Here is a 25,129-nt window from a genome sequence, read left to right on the forward strand (position 1 = left end):
ACCGTTAAACGTATAGGTTGATGCTTTTAACACCACAATATCGATGTTTCCATAGATGTGGCAGCGCCTTGTACCAGTGTTGAAAAATGTATCTGGTCACACCGGAGGGTGCACTCGCTAAGTAAAATCCACCACGCTCTCTCCGCTCCACACTCACACACGCGTTCTCCCGCTTGCTATATCCATTTCGCTTCTGCCTGCCCATCCCGTTTGGTGCGTAAGAGCGGTACAGCTGCCATGTTGCATGGCTGTACAGAGACCGCCATCTTGAAATTGTGCTCCCTCTCTCCAACTGTCGCATTCTTGCACGCTGACCGTCAGCAGTGCGTTAGAACGGCACAACAGCATAAGCCTGGCGCGTGCGCCTCGTGCCCAACCGCTTTCCATGTGTGCGTGTGTATTCGCATTTTCAGTAATTTCGAAAAAAATTTTTGTATATTTGATGGCGACAAGAAACTCGCGCGTTTGTCGAAAAACCGTAGCGCGTACGTATATATCGGTGTGTAGAAATTACTAAAAAAATATGGTAAAAAATGTCAAAAATGATATAAATTTGTGTTCGGTGTGCAGTGCTAATCGCTGGGCGTCGGAAATTGTGAAATTTCCACAATTTTAGCGCCAAAAAATGCTTTATAAAAATGTGAGACTTCAATGGACATGACAATTTTTTTCTCAATTTTTTTTTTGGTGGTGGAACAAAAGCGAACGAAAGAGGAGGAAGAAGCAGAAATTCTCGTCACTGTGTGTGTGTCGAGTGAGGGCATGAGTGCGAACGTGTGTTAGCGTGTGTAGTCGCCTAGTGAATAATATTAACGAAAAAAAAACAACAAAAAAAATGAAAAAGGGGAATACACACGAAGAAGCGCGCGAAAAAACTTCACCCTAAATGAGAAACGAAATGAAATTTACTAGTTTTAGTTGTTTTTTACAAGCAAAAACGTACACATTAAAAATCTATATTTCGATATTGTTATTGTATTTTTGGATTTTGCGGTTTTTGCGGCGCCGTCGGTAACGTAAGCATGCCGTTACGAAGCGTGACGTAGTGCGGTGACGTATAAAAGACGCTAACGGTGTAGGTTACGTTGTATTTGTCGCTGGGGATTCTTTTTCTCTCTCCGTTCTCTCGCGCGCGAATCTAAAAATCTCGAAAATGTTATAGTGCTCATGTAAAAAAGTGATATTTTTTGTTTTTATTTTTACAGTTGCACCTTTTTAACAGTCGTGTACAATCTGTATGTTGTATATGTTCAATTTAGATACAACAACAACGCAACACAGTTTTTAACAACATAAACAAAATCGACAAGCTTAATTTTGGCTAAACCAACAACCAGCATGCAACGAATGCTATAGCAAAAAAAAAAAAAAAAAAAAAAACAGCAGCGCGGCCATAAAAAAGTCAAAATAAAGAAACCATTTGGATATCCCCTTCAAAAGGATAAATTGCAGCAGAAGGAGTGGATTTCACCAAAAAACAAACATTTTAACAAGAAAAGGACGAAGGAAATGTAAGTTGGAAAAGTGCAGCGCACGTGGCTTTGGCGCCCACCCCCTTCTGTGCTCGCCAACCCACATAAGTGGGAATAATTTCAAGCGTCTTTAGCTTTTATTTACATTTTTCCCAGAGCTAAATTTATTTATTTATTTTTTTTATTATTATTTTGAGTTTATATCTAGGGGTTAGCCACCCTACAATTTGACAGGGCAGCTGCCTTTTGCCAAAATTTTTCAACTGCATCGCAGCAACCCTGTGTGCATTGCTTTCATGATTATTATAGTCGATTCTTATTTAAATGACGTTTTCGATTCATTCATGAGCTTGTGTCACAGTGCGTACCAGACAGGAAACCACAAATCTTTGCTTGTGTTTTTAAGCAACTTATTTTTCTCTTACGGACAGATTTATTAAAAAGTCTGAATATCATTTTAAAAAATGCATTCAATTAATTATTTGACATTCTTCATCAGAAAGGTAAAGCACAAAATTCCGATTGAATTTGGTAATAATTTACTGTTTACTTATTTTGTACTTTGCAAGTACTTGTATTCTCTTCTTAAATTATAAATATAAATAGTTTTGCTAATAACGGTATCATTATGTCTGGTGAAATAAAAGCAGGTTTAAACGCTTTAAGACCAGTCACATGTTATTTTCTTTTTAAAAATATAATAGTTTCATCGTTTCTTTTGCAAATACTATACTATCATTCTGCAGATCTCAAATTTTTGCTGACATTCCTTGACAAACATCTCTTTTCTCCCTTTCACCTCTCCAAGATTTTTGTTTTAACCGGCATTTGGGATTTTCGTTTATTTGCCCTCATTAAAGTGCAATTGTTGTTGCTGGTGCACATTGCTAGTTGGCGCGTAAATAGGCAAACGCAATTTGTTTGTTTACTTGTCGGGGCGCAAAAATTGAAGATATGTTTATCGTAAATAAGCGCAAAATTGCGATTGCGGTTCGGCGACTCTCTCTCGAATTGAATTCATTGATGCTTTTTGGGTGCCTTGCTCTTCATGTTCTGCTGCTTCTTCTGATGCGGCTGCTTCTTCTTCTTTTGCATTTGCAGCATGTTGCCATGTAAACCGGCTTTAAATTCGTGCCACTATTAGCACGATTTATTAACCTAGAGGCAGCTCCCCTTATCCCCCTTCTTTCCGTTTTTGGCTCTCTTTCTCTCTTCGTGCAGATACACAGCGATGACAATGAAAACAACAACAACTCTCCCCGTTCGAATGCCACTCACATATACACGCACACATGGCATGCCGCCATATTTGCATTTGACTACGTATTACGTAGGCCCCCTATTGTTGTCTCGCTCTGACGCACGCCCAGGCAGCTGCAACTTTCAGCAGAGAGCGTACGTTAGTGTTTATACTGGTGTGTGTTTGCTAGCGTGTTTCACTTAAGTATTTTATTTATTTAAATAAAATTGATATATTTGCCCGTAGTTCAAGTGCATAGATTTTAAGCGGGACAAAAAAAAACTTAATTTATTTATTGATTAGTATGTGAATAAGCTTTGGCAGGCAAAGTTTATACCAATACTGCTTTTTTCTACTCTCCGCCTATAAACTGTTGACCTTTGTTTATTTGAGAAAGAGGAAGTAAGTTTACTGTAACATTAACATTAAAAAAACGATTGAACAGGACCCTTGTACTCAGGGACTACATTAAATTAAACGCATGGCTTTATATTGGCGGCCTTCTTAACAAAATAAATTCATATTTCCAATTCCATTTCGAATGCATGCCGTTGCTGTCTCTGCTTCTTCTTCCGCCACTTCTGCTGCTTCCTCTTCTCTACGTCATCGTATCGTTCTACGTGAATTTTGTTGAAAACTCAAAGTCTACTGTACTACATAATTACAACCGCACGTTCGTCCGCTCTCGCGCTCTCTCTCATTTTCTCCCTCTCTCGTAGCCAAATGTGTGTGCGAGTGCCAGTTAATGTTTTGTTTTGTTGTGAGAGCGAGAGAACTAGCCGCCCGCTATTGTGTATTTAATATATGTTATTCCTAATATTCCAATGTTGTTTGTGGCGAGTTTAGAATAGACCAAATACGTCATAACCATTTGCTGGCCTTGTTGTCTACCTTCGTTTAAATTCGTTCGTCTTCCGTTTAATTTCGCGTCACAAACTCGTACGCTCTCGCATACGCACACTTGGCAACTGACAAAAACTAAACTAACTAACAGTGGGCCAAAACGGATAATTAATCGCTACCCTGTAAACCCAGCTGATAACTGTAAAGCCCAAAGTGAAAGCGATCAAAAAAAAATTGAAGAGAAGAGCAACAACCGCTTGCCGGCCGGCACATACACAGGTGGATTGGTGTTTGTGTGCGAGTGTAAATAAATTCGCAACATCAACAAAAAATCGGGTTGGTCAACACAATAAACAGATCGGAGCTAAAAAGAAATAAGCAAATGTTTGTGCTTGACCTACAGTTTAAAATTTGATATAAATAAACTATAATAAAAACAAAGCATTTTGCATCAGTTATCTGTACAATGAATTTTATGTGCAACTTAATTGCAATGTGTACCACTGTTAGTTTGGAATATCGGCAAAAGGCAAACTATTCCAATGTCTGTATGAGCGCGTGTGAGTGTGGGTTCCTCCTCGCTCACACCTATTTCCCTTTCCTCCTCACTCTCTTCACCTCACGTAGTTGAGGGTGTTAAACAAAATGCGAAAATCGAAAAACGTTGAATTACGTGCATTTTATTGCCTTTCGTCGGCATGGCGTTTGCATTAGCGCTGCAACAACAAAAAACAAAGCGAATGAATCATGCCAAGTGACAAGAACTCAACTTAAAAAAAAAAACAATAAAAAAAATAAAAAGGCGGCGTGGTGAATTTCTCTTAAAGCAAACACAACACACGCCATACCTCTGTGTGTGTGCGCGTTGTGGATCAGTTGTGCAGTGTGTATGTGTGCTAGTTAATAAAACTTTTTTTGTGCGTTTGCATTAAAAGGAATTTTTGTGTTTATTGGAGGTTTTGTTTTTTACGTTTATAAAACTTTGCAGCACTTGGCGTGCGCCTTTTGATTGCCTTTTTGCTAGTTCTTTTCGACAAGTGCAAGCGAGACAGCTCTATTGGTTGGTGTGATTTTGTGGCTGTTGTCCGTATGCGTGTTTGTGAGCCGGGCGCTCTCTCGTTTTCGACTTCGAAAATATGAGCACCGCTCTCACGCTAATTCTTGCTCTCTACGGCTCGTTCGCCTCTTCTCTATTTTCGCTGTTGCTGTGAGTGCCAAAACGGCGGCAAAGTAACTACTCACGACCAAAACGGTGGAAGGGAAAACTAGGAAAACGGCAAAAACCGCAACAAAAAGAAAAAAAAACAGCTAAAAATAAAGATTGAATCTATACTCAAACGCATAAACTAATAAATACATGGAATATTGCGAAGCGAGTGAATTGATTGCTGTTAAAAAGTGCCCGGAATTGATTGTTTTGCACTTGGCTTGTGTGTTAGTGTGTCTATGTGTGTGTTTTGTGTCGTTCTCTGTGTGTTTTTTGCTTCTTTCCGTGTGTTCTGTTTTGTGTTTTCCGTTTTCCTGCCGCCTCTGCATATTTCACATTCTACGTAGATTCGTTTTCGCGTTTTGTTTATGGCAACCGCCTCTCGCATTAAGTGGATATTGTAATTTTTATTTTTGTTAATTTTTTTGGTGCTTCTTATTTATTTTTTGTTTATGTAACCCTCGTTGGAGAGAAGTGTTGTGAAATGCATATCCCACCGACCAGAGTTGCAAACTATTCGAATGTGCCGGCTAACTTGTTTTTTCTTTTCTATTTGCATTTGCAGATTCATAGGGTCGCCTACTAAAAGATTTGCGTACAATAAAGGATTAAAGCCACAATGCCTTCAGTAGCTGTCGTAGCTTTTGAATCCTTGGCCCTCGAATCAGCTAAACCCAGTCGATTCCAATGAGAGGAGCCTGGGCCCTTAGAATCTGGAGCAGGCGAGGTAAGTAGTATCCTCTCCATAACATGGCTTATTCCTTATTATGTTTACTCAATTATTACTAAATTCACAGTGCACAGACATTGCTGAGCATGAAGCAATCACTACGGACCACTACGCAGCATTATCCTTTAAACAAGAAGAAATTTTTATCGAAAACCAGAACAGGAGCAGCAGTCGTATTAGGAGGTGAAAAGACGATAGAAAACGGAGGAGGAGGAACACCAGGAGTAGGAGTCGCAGGAGCAGGCGTATCCAGTCGCAGGAGAAGGAGGTGGTCACCGGCTACATAGGACTAGTCCCCACCCATTCCCCCACCCCCCAAAACACCTATTAAGGACCCTCCAAATTACCCGTTGCAAAAGTCAAGAACAAGGAGCAGCCGATCAGAGGACAAGGAGGAGAAGAGCAGGAGGAGACGGAGACGGCCCGTGTGTGTGTGTGTATGTGGAGTGTGTGTGTGTCGGCCGTCTCAGTCGGATAACTACGAAACCCAGATTCTCCGAAAACAACTCTCTTAGAATTCGAGGTCCACATCCCAAGCTAAAGCAGCAGCAGAACCACCACACCGACCACAACCACAAGCACAACCACAAGAAGAACCAACACCACCAGCACCACCATGTCGTCCAGTGAGCCACCGCCTCGTTACGAGCCACCCGTGGAGCCAGTCAATGGCATTGTACAGCCACCGGTGATCCCGCCAGCGGAACGACCTGGCCGCAATACGAACCAATTGCAATATCTGATCAAGACGGTGATGAAGGTGATATGGAAGCACCACTTCTCGTGGCCCTTCCAACAGCCCGTCGATGCCAAGAAGCTCAACCTGCCCGACTACCACAAGATCATCAAACAGCCCATGGACATGGGCACGATCAAGAAGCGGCTGGAGAACAACTACTACTGGTCCGCCAAGGAGACCATACACGACTTCAACACGATGTTCAACAATTGCTATGTCTACAACAAGCCCGGCGAGGATGTCGTTGTGATGGCCCAAACACTCGAGAAGGTCTTCCTCCAGAAGATCGAATCGATGCCCAAGGAGGAGCTCGAACTGGAGCCGGTAACGGCCAAGGGTGGCAAGAAGAAGCAACGGGCGCCGGCTACGCCCAAGTCATCGTCATCAGCGGCCGGTGCATCCAGCGGAGCATCCGGCGCATCCTCCTCGGCGGCAGTCAGCAGCGGAACGGGCAGTGGCTCGAACAAAGTCTCAGCCGCCGCGTCATCCGCGCAACAGTCTGGCCTGCAGGGAGCGACGGGTGCGGGCGGCGGTTCAGCGGGCACACCGGGAAGCCAGGCGGGTTCCGGTGCCGCAGGCGGAGGAGCGACCGCCACCCGACCCGTTTCCGCCATGGGCGGCACGGTTTCATCGACGGCCGGCGGTGCACCGTCCATACCACCGATTAGCACAATGCCACCGCACACGGTGCCGGGCAGCACCAATACGACGACGACAGCGATGGCTGGCGGCCCGGCCGGTGGCGGAGCTGTGGGTGCAGCTGCGGCCAATCCCAATGCCGCCGCCCTGATGGCCAGCCTCCTGAACGCCGGCCAAACCGGCGGTTATCCCGGCGCGCCGGCGGTCAACAGCTCATCCCTGCTCGATGGCAGTACAGTGGCAGCGGCAGCAGCGGCGGCAGCAGCAGCAGCGGCGGCGGCGAGCGGAGCAGGTGGAGCCGGCGTCGGAGGAGCGGGCGGTGGCGTGACAATACCATCGGTCGCCGTCAACGCAGCCAACGCGGTGCAGGCGTATGTGAACGCCGGCGTTAGTGTCGGCGTCGATGCCGTGATACCGCCGCAGCAGCCCGCCAAAATCAAGAAGGGCGTCAAACGGAAGGCGGACACCACGACGCCGACGGCCAATGCCTTCGAATCGCCGTACGCGCAGATGGACTCCAAATCGGCCAAGATTGCGACGCGGCGGGAGTCGAATCGTCAGGTAATTGGCAAAAAGGTAAGAGTAACGGGCATCGCCAGTCGTATGAGTCGTATGATCCTAGTCCCCTTTCAAAAATTACCCTTTGCTTTTTATTCCAAGAGCCACTGTCTTTGTTTGTTTGTAAAATTTCATTGTGTGCCAAATATTGGGTTTAAAACATAAATTATTTACTCTAATGCCAATTTATCGTGCCCGCTTCAAAAATTAATTATTCGCTTTGTTTTGAACAACTTAGAACTTATTAACTAAATTGGCATACAAGTTCCCGATTAACAATATTTGAATAATATCATTATTTCAGTCAGTCGTAATCATATTTGGCACCCCGTTTTTAAGATTATCAGAATATCCGAATGCACAAAAACAATCAGTCAAAAGATATCATACACAATACGCCGTCCTGCCTTTTACTCGAAAACCATCTCATATATTTGTAAATAGAGCGACATGCGAATGGGGACTTGCTCTGACCTCTGACCTCCGACCCCGAATATCCGGAGTCAAGTTCAAGTTCAAGCTCCGTTCGCCTGATGATCTGCAATCATTTCCTTAAGAATCATTTGATTTTTCTTTCTCGATGCTAACCCCATGCCGCTTTTTGCTCGTTTATTTTTTCTTTTCTTTTGCGTTGATTTTGTTTGCACTACTCAACCAACCAACCAATCAATCAATCAATCAAACGAACCACCAACCACCACACGAATCAATCAACAACACCACCAACCAACCAACTACAACAACAAATCACCAATCAACCAACAACCAACTCATCATTAAACCGAAACGTGATGGGATCTTCTGAACCACAGGATCTTACATTCCAGGGCTCGGGATACAATATGTCGCCGCTGGGCGTTTCCGGCGTTCCCGGACTTGGCGGTATGGTTGCCGGCGGCGTCGCCGGCGTTGCTGTGGCCAAGAACAAGGAGAAGCTATCGGATGCGCTCAAGTCGTGCAACGAGATCCTCAAGGAGCTCTTCTCGAAGAAGCACTCGGGCTATGCCTGGCCGTTCTACAAGCCAGTCGACGCGGAGATGCTCGGCCTGCATGACTACCACGACATAATCAAGAAGCCGATGGATCTGGGCACTGTCAAGCGAAAAATGGACAATCGCGAGTACAAGAGCGCGCCGGAATTCGCCGCCGACGTGCGATTAATATTCACCAATTGCTACAAATACAATCCGCCAGATCACGATGTCGTCGCCATGGGACGCAAGCTCCAGGACGTCTTTGAGATGCGCTACGCGAACATACCCGACGAGCCGGTGGCCAATGCGGCCCACCATCACGGCCACGGTCATGGTCATGGCCACGGCCATGGACACGGCCACGGACATGGTCACGGGCATGGGCATGGCCACGGCTACGGCGGCTCCTCCTCACTCAAGCACGATGCCAGCGACTCGTCCAGCGAGGATTCCAGCGACACCGAAAACGAATCGAACTCCGACGAGGAGCGCAGCGCCAAGCTGAAGATGCTGGAGTCCAAGCTGCTCGGCCTGCAGGAGGAGATCCGCAAGCTCTCCGAGGAGGCGTCCGCCAAGAAGAAGGCGAAGAAGAAGCTCAAGGAGAAGAAGAAGTCGTTGGGCGGCGTCGGGGGAGGATCCGGTTCCGGTTCGGCCTCCCATCACGGCCACGCCTCGGCGGGCGGTTCGGGCGCCGGCGGATCAGCACCGACAGCGGGACATGCGGGCGGCGTTTCCGGTGTGCCGGGCGGCGTCGGTGCTCTGGGCGCCGGCGGAGCGGGCAGTGCCAATCTGAATGCCCTGCTCAGCGGCTCGTTGGTCGGCCCGGGCGGAGCGGCCGTCGCCGGCGGCGTGCCGAATGTTTCGGCGCTGCAAGGCCAGGTGCACGACATGGCCATGGCCTTTGGCCAGCTGGCGGGCGGCGGTGCCGCGGCCGGCGGCGGTGGCTTCGGTGCAGGCGTCTCGGCGGGAGCGGGCGCATCGGCGGGCGGCAAGGCGGGCACCCTGGCCGGCGCACTGGCGGCGGGCGCAGCGGCGGGCGCCGGCGGCACGGCCACAGGCAGCGGCAGTGGCAGCAGTAAAGGTGCTAAGAGCAAGGGCGGACGCGGCGCCAAGGGCAGCGGTGGAGCCGGCGGCGTTGGAGCCAGCAATAACGCCGCCGTGGGCAATGCAGCTGGCGGCGGTGCAGCTGGCGCTGCGGCGGGCGCCGGTGGCGTCGGCGGCGTTGGCGGCGGTGCTGGCGGAGCAGGTGGCGGCGGCGGCGGCAATGCCTCCAAGCGGGCCAAGGGCAGCAGCTCGGCGGGCGCTGGTGGCGCTGTCGGCGGTGCGAATGCCAGCACCGGTGGCGCCGGTGCGCGCGGCAGCAGCAAGAAGAAGCCCAGCCAGGTGATGAACTTCGACTCCGAGGAGGAGGACACGGCCAAGCCAATGTCGTACGATGAGAAGCGCCAGCTGTCGCTCGACATCAACAAGTTGCCAGGTGAGACTGAGCTGAGCAGTTCCGCTTGCTCTTTTCTTTTGTATTGTATTTCAATTTGGTATTAATCTAAAGAAAGATCAACCAATTTGCAAACTATTTAAGACACTCTTGGAGCTGAACTAACATACGATTCCCCGTTCGCAGGTGACAAGCTCGGCCGTGTGGTGCACATCATCCAGAACCGGGAGCCATCGCTGCGTGACTCCAATCCCGACGAGATCGAGATCGACTTCGAAACGCTGAAGCCGTCGACGCTGCGCGAGCTTGAAAGCTATGTGGCGTCGTGTTTGCGCAAAAAAACACGTAAGCCATATTGTAAGTTTGCAACTAAACCGAGACCACAACAAAAGCCAAAGCCAAAGCCAAAGCCAAAGCAAATGCAAAAGCAAAAGCAAAAGCAACAGCAAAAGCAAAAGCAGCAAAAACAGCAAAAGCTAATGAAAGTTAAAGAACCAAAAGGACCAAGTACAAGTGTCAAGTTAGATGCACAAAATCAGCCATCCGACAACAGAGCATTATTCTATATTCCAATTCAAATTCAAATTCAAATTCAAATCCGATTTCAAAGCAAATTCAAATTCTAAAACAAAAACCGAACCCGAAACCGAAACGAATTTCCATTTTGGCTTTGCTGACTGCGCTTCCAAATTTGATTTTGATTTCGAACCGAAAAAACCGTAGTGGTCATGTTTAGTTAGTTAAACTCGAAAAAACAAGTACAATTAAGTTTTTCAACTCTGGAGGTCCTACCGATGATATGAACTGTCCGTAGTTAGCAAGTGCATGCAAACAATAAAAACCAACAATTTTAAAATAAAATCCTCTTCCCTTCCTCTCAACAAGTAGCTTGTGAATGCTGTAGAAGTGCCGATGTGCTATGGAAATCCCTTAAGTTCTCTCCAAATTCTGTGTTTTCCCAGATTTTGTTTTTGTTTTTGTTGTTTGTTTTTTTTGTTTTTGAATCTCAAGGGATTTCTGTAACACCGCTGATAGAAACATTGCCGCTTTACCTTTTATCCCGCCCAAACATTGTGTTTCGAGCATGAATCTATATATATATATATGTATATCCCCTATCATTGTCCCCCTTATCTTCCCCCGAAATCCTACTGGCCTTCGAGATCGAGCTGAATATAAACGAAGCTTCCTCTTTCCTTTCCGCATCGCAGATAAAAAGCCTTCCGGCAAGTCGAAGGACGAGCAGATGGCCGAGAAAAAGCAGGAGCTGGAAAAGCGTCTGCAGGACGTCACTGGTCAGCTGGGGGCAAGCAAGAAAACCGCCAAGAAAGGTATGTATATATGGTACTACTGTACTGTACTATATACTGTATGTATACTGTACTTCAGTTGTGGTCGAATAATAAATTGTTATTACAATGCTTACTATAAAATAGAGAATTCAAATTCTTACTACAATGTAACTGCCATTTTATTCTGACCGCAACTGAATAACCCTTGATTAACCCCTGAATTTATTTAGTGATATGCTAATGCCGAACGTTCTCCTGTTCCCCCGCCCACAGATGAGTCCGCTTCGAACAAGGTCGAGGCAGTGCAGCCGGCGAATCCCGTGTCGTCGAGTTCCAGTTCCAGCGATTCATCGTCGTCGAGTTCGAGTGATAGCAGTTCGAGTGACTCGAGTGACAGTGAAGCAGGTTAGGACGCGTTTTGTTTGTTTGTTTTATTTTATAAAGCCTTTTTTTTTTATTAGTATACATACATAGAGATATGCAGATATAAATATATATATATATATATAAATATATATGTATATATGATGCGTTGTTTAAGAAGCAAACAACAACAAAACTCACTAAACACACACACACACACATACGGAAACCGTTACCGATTCAGATTCAGATCCAGATACAGATTTAGATTATTGAGACAAACCACCCACACATAGAAACCGAGACCGCATCATTTTAATTCTATCGCTTATCGTTTAACATTAAAGATCCTTAAAACATAAGGCACAGAGGGGCGGGGTGGGCGTGGCTTAAGTCAACAAAACACGCAGGAATCGCAGGAGTAATGAACAGTCTAGAATCTAGAGAATACAAACCATTAGAACCCGTTGAAATTGTAAAAAAAAAATATTAAAAAATTAATTGTAATAAATGAGCTAATACTTAAGTCGCACAGCATCAGAATCAGGAGATTTGAATAGAGCGATTGGCTTAATAAATTCAATTGGATATAGGTTTAACTAGTTTTAATGCAATAGCTACCCTATTAGTACATGCAAAAAAAATAAGATCTATCCAATGCGGATAGATAAATAAAGGTTTTTCGATGTGTTTTGATCTGATTAACTTTCGTTATTATCACTTTTTAAGATAGTTTCACCATCCCACACAGCACAGACACAGACACACATACCCACACACTGAATTATGAAATAGAAGGAGACACACAGATTCAGAGAGTAAGGAGCGAGAGCGAGCGCGAGCGAGAGGGGAAATGATAGGGTATTATTATTGCTTTCAAAGACCGACTGACCGAGCTACCCCTCTAACTAACACAATTAACTCACTCCCCTGTCTCGCTCTAATAGAGCATTTTTAATTTATTGAATTTAGCGCATTTTGTTTATGTTTTTGTGTGCTAAACTACAAAAGAAATGAACAGGACGAGTCCAGATCAAAAAGAACGCAATATCTCGCATTTCCCAACCGTCTGAGTGCAGTCCCAAAAAAAAAAAAGCAGCAAACCAACTCTGACTGTTTAACAAGGATTTTTTTCTTTTTGATTTTTTTTTTTTTTTTTTTTTTGGTTTTTAAATATATTTTCTCATTTTATTTTCGTGAAATGTGTTTTTTTTTTTTTTTTGTGTAAGAAATGCCCAAGAACCAAGTTCATGAAAAAGTGCAATATGCATTTAGTCTAATAAGGATATGGAAATTAGCAAAGTTAATTATTGGAAAACGAGTTAAATGCCTCAGTTGAATCAATATTTAAAAGTAGTTTACTCAGATGTTTTTATTATAAAAAAAACCCATATGAAAAGTGAACAAATTGAAGATTACAATTGGAATGCAGAGTTGTTAAACAAATTTGCTGACAAACAGATAAACCGAAGTTTGGTTTCAATTCTCAATTGATCCGAATCAGAGTTGGTTGTTGGGATATACCAATATCAGACGGTTGAAAGAGCCCATAACATAAAACTATTAGACCCTTACTCATTATTAAAAAAAAGCAGCTACACGTTACACAGACAAACACACGAACACAACGGCAAAACTTTATATATATATATATATAAATATATATATATCTATATATATATATACATCTAGGTCTAGTATAAACTTAATTATATATACACACCCACACACACAAAAACATATATCATATTTAAGCATTTGTAGGTATTAAACGAATTGTATTTGTAAATGAAAAATGAGAAAACAAATCTTACACAACACACATACACAACTATTTAAAATGAGAATAATAAGAGAAAAACCACACACTCTTTACTACTTTAAGTCTTTTTGAAAAAAAAAAAAAAAAAAAACAAAAACCTTATTATTACCAATATTATGATTATTATTATTATTATGATTATTATGAGAATATGCTGAAAAAATCGTGAAGCAATTGTGTATTGGGGGCAGCCAATCTGAAAATGAAAGTAATGAATTCCAACTTCAACCAACCGATCAATCAATTAATCAATCAATCAATCAATCAATCAATCAATCAATCAACCAACCAACCAAACCAACCGAATCAAAACCAACTAATCGAACCAATCAACCAAGTCGATACTCTTCATCAAACCTACAAAACAGCAGAGCAACAATGCATGATTGAAAAAGATCAACGAATAAATCAAAATAAAATCGTATCATCCACACTGTACACACATTTTAACGCTCAGTAGTATAACCCATTAGCAGTATATCTTTTAGAGGCAGCTCAGAAGCAAACTTCATCGATCATCACATCATACCCTCCCAATTTTATCATTAAAACCAAATCATCCACTTGCTAAAACCAAGAAGATATCTATAGATCATACAAGGTTAAATCAGGTCAATCTTCTTCGCCGGTTTTTCAGGGTGCAAAAACACCCTAATCCCAAAAAAACGGATACTTCTGTGCCAATTCCATTGTATTTCTAGTCTTATTTCTTGATTATTACCATCAACTAAACCTAAAGCCCATAAACAACTATCTTACTTCAATAGGTTTGAAGTAAAAGTCCGAGCGAAGTATTTTTTTTTTAGAAAGCTGGACAACACACACACATACACACACACACACACACACAATATACTCACACAACGACACACCACTATGTGTAAAATATAATAATAATGAAATGAACAATAACCATAATACTATGAAATTCGTAACACAACTAAATGAACCAAAATGCAAGCAAAATTACCATATGTGTCTAAAGTATGCAATAAAAAACGCATGAAATTCTCGGTACACTTGCAGACAATGTGTAAAAACAAAGAAAGTTTAAAATGCTTTGAACAATAAAAAGAAAAGAGAACACCAAACCACAAACAAACTTGTAATTCAAATAAAAAACGTAAGGAACGAATACGTAAGAAATGTGTGACAAAGAGAGAAAAACACAGAGAGAAAGAAAGAAAAAACAAAAGGGGGGATCTCCAAAAATGAAAAAGCTTAGAGGGATACTTCAACTTACTTCTAGTTAAGTCCGCCGACAGATGTAAATGTTGATTTTAATGTTATTAATTGTTTAATCGATTTTAACCTTAAAAAACAAGTGTTTCCAAACGTAAAGTATTAGAACTGAAACACTGCAATTAGCACAATTCGCGACCACCAACTCGCATTAAAACAAAGTCGAGAATGGCCTATTCTCTCTCTGTATATCATTAACTCGTGGTTAATAATTATTTGTTGTTGTCATAAACTTTATGTGTATCAATGTGGGAGAACCGTCATCCGAAAAACAAGCAATGCTTCCAGCTAACTTCCAAATAAATAAATAATTAAAAAACTACTTAACAGATGAAATATTAAAAATATCGAGAAACAACTACCGGGAATAAAAAAACATTCGAATAGTTGAAATGGGGTTACGGAATCCGGCCCACTTTCCATCTGACTATCTCCTCTGTCTCTCTCTTTGTCTTTCTCTCTGTGTCCTTGCCACTGTGTCTGTCTCTGTCTGTAGTAGTAACGGTATAACGGTATGAGAGAAGCGGATCGAATCGGAATGAAACCAAGCAATACGTATATAAAGCCTTTTGCTCTATAGCCACTTAACTCCAACTAGTTCTATATACATAGCTATATTTACATAGATGTATGCTATACATGATCAAAAGAGGTATAAAACAAAAACAAATACAAAAAAAAAAACAAATAATTAAATGTATTTTGAAAGCATTTTGTTATTTATTTTTCGGCTGTCGGCTTTCCCCTTTACACATTGTTTGCACGTTTTTTTCAAAAAAAAAAAAAAATAAAAATAATAATATATATATATATATATTGTATTACGAAAATATACAAAAAAAGAAATGCGTAGATGAGAGGAGATTAATGATATGATGATGATGATATAAGATGAGATGATAATGCAATGGAAATAAAGAAAAATTAACAAAACAAATTGCATAAAATCAATTTAAATATAAATTTTTACTATTAAATTAATTCAAACGAAAATCGCCAGGAGGAAAACGAAATGAATTAAAACCAACAATAATAACGATAAACGAAACCAAGCAAAACAACACCACACAAAATGTAACAATATTTAATTTCAAATCGGTAAAACTCAACGGTCAAAAAGCGAAGCGTAAATAGTAAACAGTTTTTAGGAGTGACAAGTACTTTAAAAATCGAAACAGTCAAGCATAAAAAAGATACATTATTTGACCACAGTTAATTTTAGAGTTTTTTTTTATTGTTTCAAACCCAATTGCCTGTGTTTTAGGGTCCGAGCATTTGTATGTAGTTATATTAAAGCTCTTGTACTTTCTTGATCGAGGTCACCACACCCCGTAAGCGCCTTTTCCATCCAACTAACCCCAAAAAATATTGAAATTGTTTTATTGTAAGCCTAATTCTTGAGTTTTTGTATAGCCCGTAGTTAAAAAAGGAAGACCAGAGAAGAGAAATGCAAAAGCACCAACTTTTACACACATGTAAACACGCTCAAAAAATCTTGTAATGATAAAGAATGCAGAAAGAACGTTGTGAGCAAAAACATTAAAATCAAAACAAAATATAAAAAATAGTGCATTTTTGGTTTCAAATTGCGCAGGCGTCTCACACAAAAAAAAAGGATACAAACAAGAGATAAAATAAAATATAAAATAAAATAAACGCAAGGATAAATAGTGAAAATCTTAGGGAAAGATAGGAGGTTATAGAGGGAGTAACAAGAATAAAGAGCGGACGACGCGAACTACGTAACGAAACCCGACACACGAACACAAATACAATTACAAACAAAGCAACACACACACATTTAGCATTATGAAAACACACACCCGCATACATTTAAATATTTATAGTAAAAACAATAATAATATTTATTATTACAAAATGGCAGCGCAACCGCAGCAGCAAAACAACAAACAACTAAACTAAACTAAAAAACGCAATGAATACAACAAACAAAAAATGAGAAAAGAAAATGTTTATTAAAAAAAGAAGAAAAAAAAACTAACTCTGTGTTTCCTCTAAATCCCCAAAAATCCATTTCTATTCACAGTGGAGAAATAACTTAACGATTGACAAAAAAGTAAAACAAAAAAATACGAAAGTAACGATTAAATAACAAAACCGTTAACACAAATCGATTGGAGCATCGAAGGTTGGTTTGGTTGCAATTATCCAATGACCCCCATTCATTTTTGGCTGGTGCAAAAAAATTAAAAAAAAAAAAAGCAAAAAAAAAAAAAAAGGGGCGTGGACGCGGGGGTCTCTGGCCGTTCTTTTTCAGTTCACTTACAGTTTAGATAATGAAAGAAAAAGAGAGTGGGCGGAGAAGGGCAGATAGACAGAGAAGAGAAGTGAAGAGAAGAGAAGAAAGAGCGCCGAAAAGCGGCTACTCATCCACGAAAACTCCAATAAACCACCACCACGAAAACCCACCACGACACAATTGTTTCATCGATCGGCATTGTAAGAGGTATTTTTAATACACCTATACTATATACTATATAAATATAAATGTAAACCTTTAACCACTGCTCATATATTGTTTTTACGATATACGAATACGATCTAAGTCGCCCCCCAAATCTCTCTCTCTTTTGCTTGTGCCCGTCGGGCTGGAACTCTACGATGTGTTTTTTTTCTGAATTTAAGTTGATATCTTGAAAAGAAAACAATCTGAATTCAATTCATTCAATATCCAAAAGATAAGCAAGCTAAACCTGAATAGAGATCCAACCTGATGGTTTTCCCAGCCTGTTGCTTTCTTAACTGATCCCCACTAGCTATTGTTTCTAGCCTACAAACCTTATCCTTGGCAGCTCCGCTCATTTGATTTCTTTCTGAATTATTTCCCCACTCAATAGGCGATGGTGACGAGCGACCGCCGCGCAAGAAAAAATCACGGGACTCGAATGGAAGCAATGTAAGTACCGAACTGCAGTGACAGTGGACCACAAAATATATTGGGGATGGGATAAAAAACAGACAGTGACACCTCGTAGGGAGATCTTGGCAATGGGAAAGTGCGACATATCTATCCAGAGTTCCTTTGATTGCAATCAATCTAAAGAAAGATATTGAACAAATTAGAAGATAATGTATTGGCTATCCCATTGCCAGAAAAATGACACCCACCAAATGTTTACACATACATACATATTTATTGTCGAATGTTGTGATAACAACAGTTAATGTTACACTTGCTCATCCTCGCCTTTTCCCTTTCTCTATTCCGTGTGTTGCCGTTGCCCCCAAAAAAACAAACCAACAACCAGGTAAATAATCCAAGTATAAATGTGGTCATGGGCGGCAACCTGCCGAGCGGCGCCCTCACGCCGACGACCATGCTGATGGGCCTGGACCATGTGGTGAACTCCAACACGCCCACATCACAAATGTGTAAGTAAACGCCCCCCATGAGCTCACCCAAATCTCTCCCAGTTGCAAAACCAGAGAGTTCTGTGGGCCATGCGTCGTCCAAGGTTTTCGTTACGTGACTAACTTTTGTACCTTTCGATCCCGATCCCAATCCCGATTCCCATTTCCCGATTCCGATTTCGAATCCGATCCTCTTGTAGCCAACATGCTGGGCAACACCAATCCGCTGACGGCAGCTGCCATGCTGAACAACAACAACAAGACATCGCTGCCGGGCAGCAACTTCGCTGGTGGCGGTGCTCCCAACTTGGCCGCCGGCCACATGTTGCACGCCGGTGTTGCTGCAGTTAACGCGGCGGCGGGGCAGCAGCAGCAGCAGCAGCACAACAAGAACGGACCAAATGATCTGAGCAAAGGGCCGCCGGGTGGCTCCATCACCGCCGCCCTGCCGCCGCACAGTTTCCCCGGAGGAGTTGGAGCAGGATCAGGAGTAGGAGGAGTAGGAGGAACTGGAACGGGCGTGAGCAGCAGTCAGTCGACCAGCGGGGGCATTCGCATCGCCAGCAATCTGCACAAGGCGGCCTCCGGCTTGGGGGGTGGCGGTGATCTCGGCGAGCACCATGCGGCACTGGCGGCTGCCCTGACGTCCGGCGTGAATGTGAATAGCACTGGCAATGGCGGCACCACCACCACCAGCACCACCAACAACAATAACAACAACAACAATAACAATAACAACACAAACCCCATGGGCGGTGGCTCGCACGGAGACGCGATGGCCAACGCCTCGCTGGGATCGGGCCTCAAGCAGATACCACAGTTCGACGACCCCGTGGAGCAGTCGCTGGCCTCGCTGGAGTTCAGCGCCGGCTCCACGGGCAAATCCTCGCTGACGGACAACTTTTTGATGCAGCAACACCTGATGCAACCCGGCGGCGGAGGAGGACAGCAGCAGCAGCAGGCGCAGCAGCAGCAGCAACCGTTCGGCCACCAGCAGCAGCAGCACATGGACTACGTCACGGAGCTGCTGACCAAGGGAGCGGAGAGCGTGAGCGGCATGAATGGCAACCACCTGCTCAACTTCAGCCTGGACATGGCAGCCGCCTACCAGCAGAAGCATCCCCAGCAGCAGCAGCAACAACAACAGCAGCAGCAACAGCAACAGCAGCAGCAGGCGCACAACAACGGGTTCAATGTGGCCGACTTCGGTATGGCCGGATTCGATAGCCTCAACATGGGACAGGTCTCGCTGCTCGACCTCGAGCACACGCTCCAGCAGCAACAGCAACAGATGCAGCAGCAGATGCAGCTGCAGCAGCAACACCAGCAGCAGCAGCAGCAGTCGCACCAGCAACAGCAGCAGCAGTCGCACCAGCAGCAGCAGCAACACCACCAGCAACAGCAGCAACTGACGCAGCAGCTGCAACAGCAACACCTCCAGCAGCAGCAACAGCAGCAGCACCAACAGCAGCTGCACCAGCAGCAGCAGGTGGCCAACAAGCTGCTGATCATACCCAAGCCCATCGAGTCGATGATGCCCAGTCCGCCGGACAAGCAGCAGCTGCAGCAGCAGCAGCAGCAGCAACAGCAACAGCACCAGAAGGTGTTGCCGCCGCAGCAGTCGCCCTCCGACATGAAGCTCCATCTCAATCAGGCGGCGGCGGCTGCTGCTGCGGCGGCGGCGCAGGGCAAGCTGGCGCAGGCCTTCAAGGCGTCCAACGAGCAGAACCTGAAGAACGCCAGCTCGTGGTCGTCGCTGGCATCGGCCAACTCGCCGCAGTCGCACACGTCGAGCAGCTCGAGCAGCAGCAAGGCCAAGCCGGCGATGGATTCGTTCCAGCAGTTCCGCAACAAAGCCAAAGAACGCGACCGCCTCAAGCTGCTCGAGGCGGCCGAGAAGGAGAAGAAGAACCAGAAGGAGGCCGCCGAGAAGGAGCAGCAGCAGCGCAAGCACCACAAGTCCTCCTCCGCCGCCTCGGCAGCGGCAGCGGCGGCCGCAGCCGTTGTGGCCGTCCAAGCAGCGGCGGCGGCGGCGGCAGCCGGGGCAGCTGCTGCGGCAGCGTCGGTGGGCGGCTCCGGCGGCTCGAATGCCTCCGGCGGATCCAATGCCTCCGGCGGCAGCAGCAGCAGTGCCTCGGGCGGAGGCGGTGGCGGTGGTCCAGCTTCGGGCAACCAGGCGATCGGCGGCGACCGTGAGCGTGAAAGGGATCGCGACCGGGAACGTGAGCGCTCCGGCAGCGGAGGAGGAGGTGGCGGCGGCGGCGGCGGTCAGTCGGGCGGCAATGGGAACAACAGCAGCAATTCGGCCAACAGCAATGGACCCGGCAGCGCGGGAAGCGGAGGCAGTGGCGGCGGAGGAGGAGGAGGAGGAGGCAGCACCGCCAGCACCGGCGGACCGAACAGTGGCGGCGGCGGCAATGCCAACAGCAACAGCGGCGGAGGCGGCGGCGGCGGAGGAGGCGGGGCACCGCTGCTCAATGCCGGCAGCAACAGCAACAGCGGCGTTGGCAGTGGCGGCGCCGCGAGCAGCAACAGCAACAGCAGTGTCGGCGGCATCGTTGGCAGCGGCGGACCCGGATCGAATAGCCAGGGCAGCAGCGGCGGCGGCGGCGGTGGTGGCGGTGGCGGTGGCGGAGGTGGGGGACCGGCCAGCGGCGGTGCCGGTGGCGGCGGCATGGGTAGCGGCGCCCTCGATTACGGACAGCAGGTGGCGGTGCTGACGCAGGTGGCTGCCCACGCACAGGCGCAGCACGTGGCGGCCGCTGTCGCCGCCCAGGCCATCCTGGCCGCCTCGCCCCTCGGTGCCATGGAGAGCGGCAGGTGAGCTATGCACAGACTAATCCCTCTTCTGTATCCAAATGAGACTATCCATAAACTCAATTGGTTGCTATCTCGTAAAGCAAATAGTAAAAATATTACAATGATTAGACTTGTTGGTCTGAAAAGGGAATACCTTTTGAAGACTTAACGAACTTTAACTTAGTTCACGATTACCTTTAAAAAGATTAGATACAAAATCAAGCATATAAAAGATACTGCCACCTGTATTTAAAATGTTTTCAAAGAGGTTTAAACCTAAAGAACTAGCTGAATGTGAGCCCCTCGTTTTTGAGCTTAACCCACTAACCAGATCCTCCTCGAAATGTTGCAGGAAAAGCGTGCACGATGCCCAGCCGCAGATCTCGCGGGTGGACGACATCAAGGCGTCGCCGGGCGGCCAAGGCCAGAGTTCGCCGGCGCAGCAATCGCCGCAGGACCGGGCCGCCGCCAAGCGAGCCGAGCAGCGGCGGGCCGAGCAGGAGCGGCGCAGGCGCGAAGCGGTAAGTTATCATACCTACAGTAGTGGAATGGCCAGAAGATAACCGCTAATCACAAATGCTTTCGCTGTTGCAGTTGGCCGGCCAAATCGATATGAACATGCAGAGCGATCTCATGGCTGCCTTCGAGGAGACGCTGTAGGCCAAGGCCCGGAGAAAGTCGACCAACCACCGGGGCAGTGGCTTCGCCTCAACCAATACCAATACCATTACCAATACCAATACGAACACCACCCGCAGCCGCAACCGCAACCGCAACGGCGACCGCAGCAACACCACCCACACCACCAGTAGCACCACCAGTAGCACCACCAGTGGCACCTCCAGTGGCACCACCAGTAGCACCTCATCCAGGTGCTCCAGGCGGACGAGGCGCCAGCACCTGGGACACCGGCTGGAAGGAGCCAACTGGGACGACGGCTTGCAAGAGCGCGAGCAGAGCAGCACGGCTAAGACAGCAGCAACAAACAACGACGACAGTTCGGCCCAGAACTGTTAGAGCAAACAAAAAACAAAAAACAACCACACACTTCACCCAACAATCAAATAAACCAACAAACATGCTGGCAAGCAAACGCGACCCAGCCAACAAGTTAAGGAAACAAACGGCATAGGCTAAAACCAATAAGCAATGTTCTAAGGCGTAAATCACATACGTACATTTAGTGAGGATATATATAATGCATATACGAAAGGAGTGAGGAGGAGGAAAGCTGGGAGAAATCAAGTGAAAGCCGCTACCAGCAAAAAAAAAAAAAAAGAAAATCCAGCAGCAGCAGCAGCAACAGCAGCAGCGTCAAAAAACACACACAAACAGAGAATGGCAAATTTCCTTCGGTTAGCAATTGATTCTTCACAACTCTTTTCAAATCACATGTCACCTTCGATGATTGTGCATTACAACAAATTCGATGGCGATCGTGGGATCGTGGCGACAAGGAAGTCCGCACATGGTTCCGAAGCTTATTATGTTTAATATTATTGATTGCGTAGGCAAGTTTAGTTTGTAGTCCTAAACCTAATTGATAATGCTTATTTTTTTTTCCTAATTGTATTCATACACCTATGCTTAGAGTTGTTAACTAATTTAAAACAAACACACAAAACAAACAAGAAAAACCCAACAAAAAAAAAAAAAAAAAAAAAAAAAGAACAAACAAAACAAGTCGAAACAAAACGAAATCAATTCAAGACATCATTCAAGACGTAAGGGGATGGCGAAATTCAATTATATTAATTTGAAAAACAATGTCATTATAAATAGAGTCCACCCGACGATCCCCACTCCCCGTGCTCCGTGCCCCATGACCCATTCAGTCCATCCCTCGGACCGCTGTGAACAGAACTTGATGGAATCTTATTCTTTGACGATTTTATTCCTTTGCTTTTTTTTTTTTACCTGAATGCGGCCGTAGAGCAGCCAGCACTCCACCTGTAATTTAAACGCTGACAAAAGAAGCACTCACGCGTCTGCACGCGGCCAGACATGAATGTGCAAGCTTGAAAAAAACCGTTACGATACGCAGAACCAGAACCGCAGACCCAAAAGAAATATAAAAGAGAAACACTAAGAAGTTCAGGCTTGGGCTTTCGACATGAAAACAAATTTAGTTATAAGCAGCTACACCATTCTTTGTATATGACGCGCCAAAAAGAAAAAAAAACAAAAAACACACAGGAGCAAAAATAAGAAGAAGAAGAAGAAGATGATGATGAAACTACGATTAACTTGTAATTTGTTGTTTGTTTTTAACGAGCACAAGCCCTTGCAAGTAGGCGCCAGGAAGGATGCTATCCCCAAAATTGCAGTGACAATTCAGTAAATTAATTATACATGTTTGGAGTCTCTGCCGTCTTCCATGTATACTCTTCGTCTATATCTTCATCGCCTGCATGCATCCGATCCTCCTCGTCAATGTGTCCCTGTATATAGACCCTTAGGCACTTCTAGGTCATCTCTCCATCAGGGACTCTGATCCTGTAATAGCAATAGGACTTATGGTAGCAACTATCTATGTAAAAGCTAACGAAGTGGTTCATCCAACTCTGCAGGTGCATAATGTACATTTTATTTAAGTTTGGGCTTCTGACTTCCGTTCATTCGTTCGATCGTTCGTTCTGTGCGTGACTGTGTTTGTGTTTGTGTGTGTGTGTGGGCGTGGGTGTGTGGGTGTTCATAGGGGTACGTGTATGTCCTTGTATATAGAGGCGGTCAGTCGATCCGTATCTTTCCCCGATCAACCCGACTTCCCAGATTTCCCCAGGATCTTTGTTGTTATGTACACTCGCAGGAAATGTCATTTCGTTTCGTGTAAATTAGTTATTTTCGACAGCGGGAGAAAAGCAGAAGAAATTATCACAAAATATCCCCCATTCTATATTAACGAAATCTATATATATAAAGAATACGAAAAAAGATGCATCAGAAACATATATACAAAAGAAAGGAACATTTTTTTTCTATACTTAATTTTAGCATTTAATTGAGATCACTCGAGAAGATAAAAGAAATGTATGAAAATAAAAATTGAGAAAAAACCAAACGATTCAAAGAAAAATAAGTTTTTAATTCAGCGAAAAAAATGATATACATATACATATATCTATATTAACACCTCCTTATAGATTTACATCCCTGATATGAACTTATTTGCATATATGAATATAACACACCTATCTATACATATATATAAATATATATATTTTAACACATCACCCGATGGGAGACGGAGACGTATTTGATTTTTGTCCAAGCTGATCAAATCGCCCAAATTCTAGCAGATGCATTTGGCATATTAGCAATTAATTGTTGACCTTTTGTTGTTACTTAACGAGGGCATTACCTAGACGACGACAAGAAATAGTATAGCAGGATAGCTGGATCGAGGAGTATGTAACATATAGCGAAAAACTCACTGGAGAATCACTTTTCTGAAACGTAAAAGCAAACGATCTTAGCCTTAAGCGCCTACCGCTAAACACAAACACTTTAAAGCAACGTTACGTGTGCAACGTAATGCAGGAACTAATAATAATAACTATTATAATTATTATAATTATAAAGCGAAAACCAAGGGGAATCAATTTGGGCCGGCAGAACGTGTTGATATAGAAACCATTACATTTACATGACTCCATTTTGGCCCCGTTAGCATTCACTACATACATATAATATATACAACACTTCTTAGTAAGCCTATAATAAATGAGGGAGATCGTAAAAACAAAAATCGACGGAAACCAAGTAACAAGTAAAACATAAAACATATTTTACCTTTAATGCGTACACTTAGTATTAATGAAATGGCCGACAAAAGCGAAAAACTAAAAGAAGGAACAAAAAACAAATAAAAGCAAAAAATTAAAAGAAAAATAAAGAAAACCAGCAAAAAAATAAACAAAAGTTCATAAAAAAATAAACTAAAGCTGCCTTTGTTTTATTCTTTCTAGATAGTCCTTGGGTATTCTATATATTGGGTAGACGAAATCCAAATTAATACATTTTTGTTCGTTTACTTATAACAAAATTCAAGAATTCTTGTTTATTGTTTATATTTTTTGTTCAGTAAATTGGAAATACATATGTACATTTATGCCGTGATGTGTGAAAGTCAATATCAACATTAAACTCCTGACACTCTTATCTGTCTCGAGAATTAATCTGCTAAAAATCGGAAAAAGGGGGAGTCCCACGATTAGCTTAGAAAACTGATATTGCAGCTTCAGCAGAGAACACGCGAAAAAATTGGTCTGATTTTTCTTATTTTAATAATACTTTATTCAAAGAACTAATGAGAAATGCCAAAACAAATCATTACAATTTTGTTGTTTAGTTAAAGTTGATGAGTTTAGTTAAAGTAGTTTAAGTTGAAGCTGAAGAAGCT

The 25,129-nt window shown here is 44.1% G+C and overlaps 1 protein-coding gene across 9 annotated transcripts; it reads left to right on the plus strand.

Moving 5' to 3' along the window:
• Positions 1-85: 85 nt before the first annotated feature.
• Positions 86-23,803, plus strand: LOC108097919 (homeotic protein female sterile). 9 transcript variants are annotated; one of them, XM_017200458.2, is made up of 13 exons: positions 86-526; positions 1,260-1,511; positions 5,328-5,489; positions 5,560-7,431; positions 8,241-9,879; positions 10,024-10,182; positions 11,049-11,168; positions 11,403-11,534; positions 17,415-17,473; positions 17,826-17,949; positions 18,129-20,748; positions 21,080-21,248; positions 21,322-23,803. In XM_017200458.2, the coding sequence occupies exons 4-13, from the start codon at positions 6,109-6,111 to the stop codon at positions 21,385-21,387; spliced, it is 6,411 nt and encodes a 2,136-aa protein (XP_017055947.1). In that variant the 5' UTR covers positions 86-526; positions 1,260-1,511; positions 5,328-5,489; positions 5,560-6,108; the 3' UTR covers positions 21,388-23,803. The 9 variants fall into 9 exon arrangements, with proteins under 9 accessions (XP_017055947.1, XP_017055949.1, XP_017055948.1 ...); XM_017200460.2 differs by having other exon boundaries at positions 86-499; XM_017200459.2 differs by having other exon boundaries at positions 87-485.
• The last annotated feature ends 1,326 nt before the right edge of the window (positions 23,804-25,129 follow it).

This window comes from Drosophila ficusphila, unplaced genomic scaffold (assembly GCF_018152265.1).
Source record: "Drosophila ficusphila isolate 14025-0441.05 unplaced genomic scaffold, ASM1815226v1 contig_197, whole genome shotgun sequence".
NCBI lineage: Eukaryota > Metazoa > Arthropoda > Insecta > Diptera > Drosophilidae > Drosophila > Drosophila ficusphila.